At 39.3% G+C, this 9,500-nt stretch overlaps 1 protein-coding gene across 1 annotated transcript; it reads left to right on the plus strand.

Annotated features, from left to right (window-relative positions):
* Positions 1-4,370: 4,370 nt before the first annotated feature.
* On the plus strand, positions 4,371-9,498 carry RPS27L (ribosomal protein S27 like). Its single transcript, XM_030014330.2, has 4 exons — positions 4,371-4,452; positions 4,701-4,809; positions 7,189-7,299; positions 8,390-9,498. The coding sequence occupies exons 1-4, from the start codon at positions 4,447-4,449 to the stop codon at positions 8,416-8,418; spliced, it is 255 nt and encodes an 84-aa protein (XP_029870190.1). The 5' UTR covers positions 4,371-4,446; the 3' UTR covers positions 8,419-9,498.
* Positions 9,499-9,500: the final 2 nt, after the last annotated feature.

Genomic DNA, 9,500 nt, shown 5'->3' on the forward strand with positions numbered 1-9,500 from the left:
TTTGGAAAAGTGCCAGTTTGCCAGATTCATGGGACAGATGTTTACTTAACCATGAACTTTAAAAACAAGATATAAAAATTAAGAGTTACATTTTTTAATTTTCTAGAATACGGAAAAACTGTAATTGTACAATTGCATACCTTGCAATATGTTAGTAAAACTTTAAGGAGCACTATTAAAGCTGTTAAGGCTCAATAACCAAGCTGCTACGATACCTGTTCCATGAAAATACTTTGAAGCCCAGTCTTTGTTATTGCACTAAATTGGAAAAGACAACATTTGGTTTATATTGCATTACAGTCAAATAGATCAACTACAATTAAACATTTCATTTTTTTCTGACATGGGAGAGCCACTGAGGGGAACACTGAACATATAGGAAATAGAAAATGTTTGATACTATGGCTTACCTTTTGTCACTATATAAAAGCGATCGCACCATAACAGCGTGATGCTGATTTGTACATTTCAAAAAAAGCACAATTTTAAAACCTTTTACAACCACTAAATGACTGCCCTAACAGTTTTGTCTGAATACCACAGTTGAAGCTCATCCAATAAACAGCTGTTGAGTCCCAACCAAGATATAGCAGAATTACATTAGTCACTGAGGTGTATGTAAAGTACATCTGTTAAAGCACTCAGTTTAAGAAAGGCACTAATATGCATAGCAAAACACAATTACTCCCTCTATTCATATGCAATAAATTCAACAATCTTTACATACACATTAAAAAAACCCAGAAAATACTTGTGACTAGTTTACCAACACCTACATTTTTAAGAAAAAAACAGATTACATTGCTACTTCATTCCCATTCTCATTTTTACTTTCTCAAATGATAGACATCATCATTACTTCTAGCTTTCAAAAATCCTTTTTCCCCTTCAGTTCAAGGGTGAGACTGGTTAAGCAAAAAGAGAACTGTGTAAAAATCTGTCCTTAATTCAGCTCTTCTGTTCAATGCATACAAAATTGTAGGAAATTCTACATCTTAATTGTTTAAGTACAACATTTCAAAAAACCAGTAGAGTTTAAAACATGTTGGTACAACCAGGAGCCTGTTATTTTGGCACTAATGGGAATCCACAGGTCCAAGTCCTACAAAAGATAATCTTATGAGGCAGACTTGCCCCGAATGCCACTTAACTGGAAATCATTAAGATGAGCTTTGCCCCTTAGCTTTTGGACTCTGCTAGCTAATATAATAATATTTTTAATGTGTATCTTTAACCACTCTGGTTTTGGCAGATGCCTCTGCAATTTATTACTGTTTGATGACCATCATGTGACACTCCTTTAAAAAAATGTAACTTACTCCCCAGTTCCAGTAAATAAGTCTTTCACTGCAGGCAGATACTTCTATGCTCATTCTACACTTTGTCTCACTGCGTTTGATACGTCAGTATGTCCTGCTTTTAAGTCCTAGTTTTAAGAAGATCAATGCATAGGTTTAATTTTTTTTTGTCTTTACAAAGAACAGTGCTCTCCTTTACTCTAGTGATCTAAATGTATGAATTTTCCATATGTCTATGCTGCAGAACTTTATATAGAAGAGTTTAAATCAAGCCATTATTGGAAAAAAATTACTTAAAGTATGTACAGTTCAATTCCAGAAGGGAAAAGCCCTGTAAGACTCTTATCTGTAAGTTCCATTAATTTCAAGGTTTGCTACTACAGTAGTGCTAAAAGTGGACCTTCTTCAAGTTCCAGTGCTAATCTGAACTACCTCAGCATAAGCGTATTTAAACCATATGACTACACGCCATGGTTTATACCATTAGCTTATAATCAATTAAAATTGTAATACTTAATTCTGCAGTACGGTCAAAACCACAGGCGGACTGCGTTCCAGATCAAACATACCACTTGAAGTGAACCTACTTATTCTGAGTGCAGCTTAGAGCTGGTTAGCGTGTGGAAATATAAATGGTCTTAATGATTGTACTACAGAGACACCCATCCACATCTTAGTATTCTAGACAAACCACTATAAGCATTATTAGGGTGAATTTGTTTTTTTTTTTAAATCAGTCAATACTAACTTCCTCCGTGACCACAGTCAGTTTAAACAAGGTTTTGTAGTAACTCCCCCCCAAAAGCCTGTATTCTCACAACATCAGATAGCAAATCCTAAGGACCCACCCAAACTCAGCTGCAGAAGGCCACAAATGGAGCAGAACAGAGTAGCTCTGCCTTCCTCCTTGCAGTACCAGCCCGGCAGGAGACCACCGCGATGCATGTCATCAGAGACATAGATTCAGCTTTTAAACAGCGAGAGACTGCCAGTCGCAATGCAGAAAAAAAAACCCAACTGTCATTATGTTGTTTTTAAACATCTTCAGATCAGCTTTTGGAAATTTTCTGTTGTCGTTTTAGCACACAGATAATGTTTCTTGTTCTTTTCTTTAAAATGAGATCAAAGTCTTTGTTTGCTGGGAGAAGGCTAGAAAGGGGAAGTAATTCTCTTAGACCTGAATCTCTCTCTGTCTCTGTAAGCCACGCCACTGTGGTACAGACTGCATTTCTCTCCTCGTTTACTCACAACTTAAAATCAGTGCTGTGTTTCTGCTTCCTAAAGAGTATACTTCAAAAAAAGCTTCAATCATAAGGTTGAAGGTAATGCATTAGAACTGACTCATTCAGCAGGTCACTGAACTACAAGCAGTTATGAAAAGGAAATGAATCTCCACGTAAAACCAAAATAGAGAACCAAACAGAGGAATGTGTCCAAAATACATCCTGTTTTCAGATCATCCTGTGTGCCCCTCCTTCCACAGAAACCAATTTTTAATGTAAACTCTGGCTCTAAAGTCTTCCTCAAGCACCAGAGGCTCCTTGCAGGAAAGACATTTAAGAAGGGAAAGCTAGGAGGAAGAGGTGAAGGAGGACGGCACTTCAGAAGTTCTGGGTTTTTGTCGGTGGTGCTTTACACGTTGTGAAGGTATTTTCTTAAACAGAGAAAAAAGCAATTCTCCTTCAGATTCTGAATCAACAGGCTTAACAGATTCTCCCCTTTCCCTTCCGCTTGCAGGTAAATAACATACATTTGAAAAAGACTGAAAGGTAGTAGGAACAGCTAAGACTCAAGAACTGACTGCACTGGTAACTGGTTTATGTTCCTAGCTTCACAGGACAGCATGCAGAGGAAAGTATCAGCCAGAGCCTTTCGTATTAAATTCCTCCTGATATAACAACACATACTTCCAAAATACCTCTATCTGTGCGTCATCACACTCCAGCGCATAAGGAAAAACGGCTAACATAGCATTACAATGTCACAAGACAATAGTTGTGATGCTGAGAAGAGGAAAACCAATATAATGGCTTGGAGCGCTACAGTACATGGGTCTATTCTTGCAGAATAATGTAGGGTTTTGGAGTGGGCAGAAAGTATTTTGAAAGTTGTGTACAGAGTCAGCACTGGAGAGGCCATCCCAGCTTTGAGAATATTGTTGTCAAAGACAGATGTGCCTCTATAAAACGTAGGTCTTCCCTTGTGCTCGTGGCAAACTTTTAAAACAATTTCTGCTAAATGCCTCAGTTCTCTTTTCAAAAAGGATGTGGCTCAACACGCTGCCCGTTGTACGTTTTGGAAGACTTTTCACACTAAGCAATTTTCATAAGGTCTGTTTGTGCCACTTGCTGGACTTCTAGTGAATTACACCTTTAAATGTTCTGGGCTTGATTAAATTAAATCCGAGTTTTTAGAGATTATATTTGTGATTATTTTTATTGACTTACGGAAAAAACCACTCAACCTCTTGCTAAAAAGGTTCATGAAAAATGTTTTTTTTTTTTCATTCCCGCTATCTGCAATATTTTTATTTCTTATAGGTTCTCTGAATCGGTTTAAACGCATAACTGACGACTAGGAGAAATTCTTCTGCATTTTTCCCATTTCGACTGGGGTGGGAGACTGCAGAAGAACACGCAGAACACGGGTACAACTTCAGCGAAGTGTCGTTTAGCACGGAGCGGCGCGGGAGCGCCGGTTTAGTCAGCACCTAACGTAAAAGTAGACGGGACTTCTGGGTGCCATTTACGACCCGACCCCCCCCGGCCATCTCTTAATCTGCCGGAGGGACACACGACCCGCTTTCTGCCCGGAGGACCGCGGTCCTGTTGAGGCTCCCCCCGCCGCGGACACCACGAAAGCTCTCACGCTGCTGCCTCCCGTGCCGCGCCGTGACACCGCGCCCGAGAAGCCGCCGCCGCCTCACGCCAGCCCGTACAACAACCCTCCGCGGAGACCGCCGCCCTCCCCGCCCGGCCCGGCCCGCACCATAGACCCGAGTCCGCCGGGCAGCCCAGAGCAGCTCCGGCTCCGCTGCCCTCGCACCCGCCGGAAGCGCGCGGGGAAGGGAAGGGGCGGGCCGGGCCGGGCCGGGCCGGCGGTGGCAGCAGCAGCCGCCGCAGCCGCGGGGTGCCGCTCGGACGCAGACATGCCCGTGAGTTGTTTACCGGAGCCGGCCGCGCCTTTCCGCGGGGCGGAGAGCGGGCCGGCGGCCCAGGGTCTGTCCCCGTGGGGCCGCTCCCGGGTGTGCACCGCGTGAGAGGAGCCACCCCGGTCCCGCGGCCTGCGGGGGCGGCGGAGGCTGCGGGCCTGCTCGGGACCGGACTGGGGGCGGCGTCCGGTCTGTCCCAGTAGCCCGAGGGGTGTTTAACACGCAGTGCGTTTTCCTCTTGCCCTACCCAGCTGGCTAAAGATCTAGTGCATCCCTCCTTGGAGGATGAGAAGAGAAAGCACAAAAAGAAACGTCTCGTGCAGAGCCCAAACTCCTACTTCATGGATGTAAAGTGTCCAGGTAACTATTTAAAATGTGTGTGTCTTGCAGAAGGAACGAAACTAATCTCGTATGCGGTTCATCTTCATAAAAGGTCTGGGTTTTTTTTTAAATCTTTTTTTAAAATCTAAATGTGGTTTATCTGTTCTGTAGGAAAAAAAAAGTCTGTATATTGCTTTGGGTTTTTTTTTAACAATAAAAGTGTTTTCAACCTTTCTCAAAAGTTAATTTAAACAGTCAGCTTTCTATTTTCTTTTCTGGTGGTCTGCATGAGATATTTTTGTTGGTTTTTTTTTTCCTTTATGAAATCCTGGCAAGTAGGGAAAAAACAAAACCCCCAGATATATATGTATAAGAAGCGAGATGAAATGGATGCGTGAAAGCATCCGTGGCACAAGTTTAAAATAGAAGACAACATTGTTTTTCTCCTTTTGTAAGTTGATTGATTCTGGAAGAGCAACAAGAAAAACGCCACAAGGATATACGCAGGCATACTGGGACTTTACATAGAAAGTAAAACATACACAACTGCCTTTTTCATATGTCGCTGTTAAGAAGTAAGCTGCCATCCAGCTCACATATACAGGGGTTGTATTTAAGGTGTTGCCTGTGTCCGCTTTTCACAGATCTTCATTACTTTGGCTCAGAAACATCTGTATAACTGAACTTCTCTTTTATAAACTAAACCATGGGATTTTCTAGCACAATTACAGGAGTATGCTCTACCAGTGAACAGCTTCTTTGATCAGCACAAGTACATCCATATCGAGGCACAGAAACTGTCAAGTGTGGTAACTTACCTCCTAGAAACGACTGCAGTGTAAGAAGATTATAGCAGTAAGAAAACAAATAGACTTACTTACAATAATGATCATCCTGACTAGAAGCAGGGAATTGTTGGTGTATTCAGGTTTTCTTATCTTATTCTTTCTTAGTAGCTTAGATTCCTAAGCAGCTCTGAGATATTGTTTTCCATCTAAAAGTGAAGTAAATTAATTAAAACTGTTTGAAAGTAAAGTGTAGTTACTTTTAAAAAATACATGGTTGAAGGCTAAGCCACTTTTTTTTTTTTTAAACTGTCTTCAAACCAGTGTACATGCATGCATATACAAAGATAAAGTTAGTGTCAACATAAGCCCATAGGTCATTGGTTATCTTCGTTATTGTTGGATTAATTGGTTATTGAGTTTGAGGGATATATAGACCAAAGCAGGAGAGCTTCAATAGTGACAAAGTCCTAAGCATGAGGCACCGAAAATATCAGAGGGCTTATGCATCATTCAGTGGTGTTGGATGTTGCTACCTAGTTACTGAAACAGATTGGGTTTGTTCCCCTGCAAAATCCACAGTTAAAAACTCATCAACATGGAAGTTCACATTCACGGGGCAAACCCAACATTTGCTATGGTTAAATTTTAGCTGCTGGCAGTTTTTTGCAAACAAAAATTTGTGCAGTTACTATTTGTGATTTAAACAAAGCAGAAATCTGTTATTCTGTCTAATAGGAGTTCTCTCTACCAACCAGTTCTCTTGTCAGACAGCTTTCTGAGAACCTTCCTCACTAACATATATTCTATCTTACCTTTCTGGTCCGCACATGCTGAAAATGGAATCTATGCTCACTTTTATCTATTTGTCTATTTTCTATATCCACATCTAGATTAAATCCTTTACAACTTTTCTCTCTCTAAAAATTCCTGTTGGCTAATTAAAAATACTCTACAGAGAAAAAAATGAAAGCAGTGAAAATCCCTTTGTCTAACCCATGCGTAAAAGTGATTTCGTTCTTTCTTAAATCATAGAATTTCTAAGTTGTAGACAAAGTGTGGCTGATGCCTCTGCTTACATCTGGAATAAGTGAAGTTATTCTGCGCAAGTCTTCTCGTTTAAATATGATGCTAGCTTTGTAGAATGCAGCCAAGCACATGCCTTATGTGTACCAATTATTAAACAGAAAGCAAACACAGATTTGAACAGCAGTGTTTATATTCACAGCTGCCAGACTTTGTCAACAGCAATGTTCTACTGTTACAAGTTAAATATTTCCCTAGCTAGATGGGCTCTTCTATGCAGCAGAGGCAGCTAGTCTAGAACTCCTTGACTTTTTTGGAGGAGACATACTACAGGCAAATCAGGGCCTGTCAGCCATCAGGCTGTGTTGATTTTCTTACGGGGAGTCATAACAGTTTCAGTTAACTAACTTGCTTTCATATGCATGTTAGTAAAAGCAAGTACTTCAGACCACAGTAACAATGTTTTGTTTTACTTGGTGTGCTGTGTAATGAAATATAGATCCATTTTTGGACAAGTGTATTTAGAGCATCTGACTCAATTACACATACAATAAAAAAAGTCATGCTAGAAATACTCAATGGAAAGTTTAATAATGCTGTTTTCCAGGATGCTACAAGATCACCACCGTATTCAGCCACGCTCAGACAGTAGTTCTGTGTGTAGGTTGCTCAACTGTCCTGTGTCAGCCTACTGGGGGGAAAGCCAGGCTCACTGAAGGTAAGGGGCAACGTTTAGCAGCCTAAATATTCTACTTACATAAACGCATTTATGTATTTAGAGCCTGCAAAAATTTTAGCTTTGATTTTGAAAACTTATATTGGAATGCTTATTTTGCAAATTGCTTAGCATTGGCTAGTAAAAATGTTAATGGGCCCTGAATTGCAAATTTTTCTTCAGATTCTTGTTTTTAAATGGCTATACAGGTATGCCAGGCAGTTAAGCACCTACATTGTGATCAAACACACTTGGATTTTAGGTGCTTTGATTGGTCATCTCCTTTACCCTATCTGTAATAAATACTGCTTATTTAGTTCTGAGCTAAGTTCAGAGCGTTAAAAAGCACCATTAAAGGACTAGGGTACTTTTGCCAGGCTAAAGCAATTCTGTGCTACAGCCAGTCAGTGGTGGCTTGCCTGTTTGTTTTTAACAGTAGTACTGTAAGGCAGTTCCCTGGCTCATGTTACTTAATCAAAATTTGTTTTGTATAAATTATAAGGGAACAAATAACCACTGATAATTATCTACAGCTAACTGGTATAGCACCAGTATCTTGAAATGCAATCCAGTCTCTGGGGTATATGAAAAACACTGGAAACACTTGAGGGTTTAAAAAAAAAATTAAAGAATAAGTCCAGATTTTATTCATGTTTTGTTTAAAGGATAAAAGGTAAATATTTATGCAAATTACATATAGTAGTGCTTATACGATGTGCTGCTATACGGATGTAGTTTATATGAGGACAGAATACCTGAAGTAAGGCTGTTCAGCAGTTGAAAAGGTATCGACACTCCTAGCAGCTGTTTCAGTTTGGGGTTTGTATCACTAAGGGATGGAACAGTAGACTGAAATTTTAAAAGACATCTGGAAGAAAAGAAATAGTACAACTTAGCCTTATTTTAAGATTAATTACATGACAGCCATGTTGTTCTGGTTGTGTTAGAGAAGACTCGAAGCGCTAAGTCTTCACCTTGTGGTACATGAAATTTAAATTTATTGCATGAGTTTTCCTACTTAAGTTGGGTGGGCAATTTTCCAAGGCAGTCTTAACAGTTTGAGGACTGTCCATATCATGTGATTTCTTTGCAGGCTGTTCATTTAGAAGAAAGCAACACTGAACACTTCAGCATGTGGTTTTGCATCTGTGTTCCTGAAAGCCTTACCAGTTTAAAAATGCCTGTTAATACAACAATGTAATTATGATTGATTTTTGTAAAAATTACATGCTACTAGTGACTAATGAGCTGGAATCTCTTTTTCAATAAATGATCTGAAGTGCAAGTTTTTCCTGCAAGTTTGCAGACAACTGAGCTCTATTTTTATAATTTTACTTTTAAGCAGTGTATTGTTAATTGGGTGGTGTCATTTAATAATAAAAACCTTGGACTTGCTGTATCTTTCCCCTCATTAATCATCAACTACAGCAGTGTAAGGCATATGGTGACAGAAACTGCTGTAAGAATGCATTTTGTATACTTTTTATTACTGCAGTTACCCTAACTGTAAGGGTTGCAAAGGCTAGATAGATTTAAAATGGCTCATTTGCTTTCAACATCGATTGCTTTAGTCCCTTTATGATGTTGAGTAATGTGGTGATAAATAAAAATATAAAAGTTACTCACTTACTTATATTCAGCTGTTTTTCTGGAATGCATGGTTTTTCCCTTGCTCTAATCTGGTCTCGAAACTGCATTTGGTATTCTATACTAAGATTTCTATACCAAAAAAACCAAAAAAGGAGTCTTTTGCAAAACACTGAAAACATTCAGTATAGAGAAGGCATATGGTATATAAGCAACAGTAAGTCAGCAAACTACACGAACAACTGTGAATGGTATCCAGTCATTAAAAAAACTAGTACAGCAAAAGCATGCATATTTTCAGTATCAAATACTGAAATGAAACAATTACCTTTTTGCAATGAGGAAACAGGTTTTCAGTTAGTTTTTAAAAGCCATCCCTTTCTAAATGGCTGTTAAAAAGTGGATTTTTTTTTTAAACCATGAGAAAACATTCAAACAAAGTCTCACATGTATCTTATTTTAATAAATAATATATCAAGTTATGTATCAACATCTCTCTCAAAGTATTGGTTGCCTTGGTGAGCTAATTATTGTTGGGAATGTCTGTTTAGCCTGTATTCTTTTTATGACTTTTAAAACTTGTACATTTCTAGTCAATAAAAAAACCAAAACTGATA

The sequence above is a fragment of the Aquila chrysaetos genome, chromosome 5 (genome assembly GCF_900496995.4).
Source record: "Aquila chrysaetos chrysaetos chromosome 5, bAquChr1.4, whole genome shotgun sequence".
NCBI lineage: Eukaryota > Metazoa > Chordata > Aves > Accipitriformes > Accipitridae > Aquila > Aquila chrysaetos.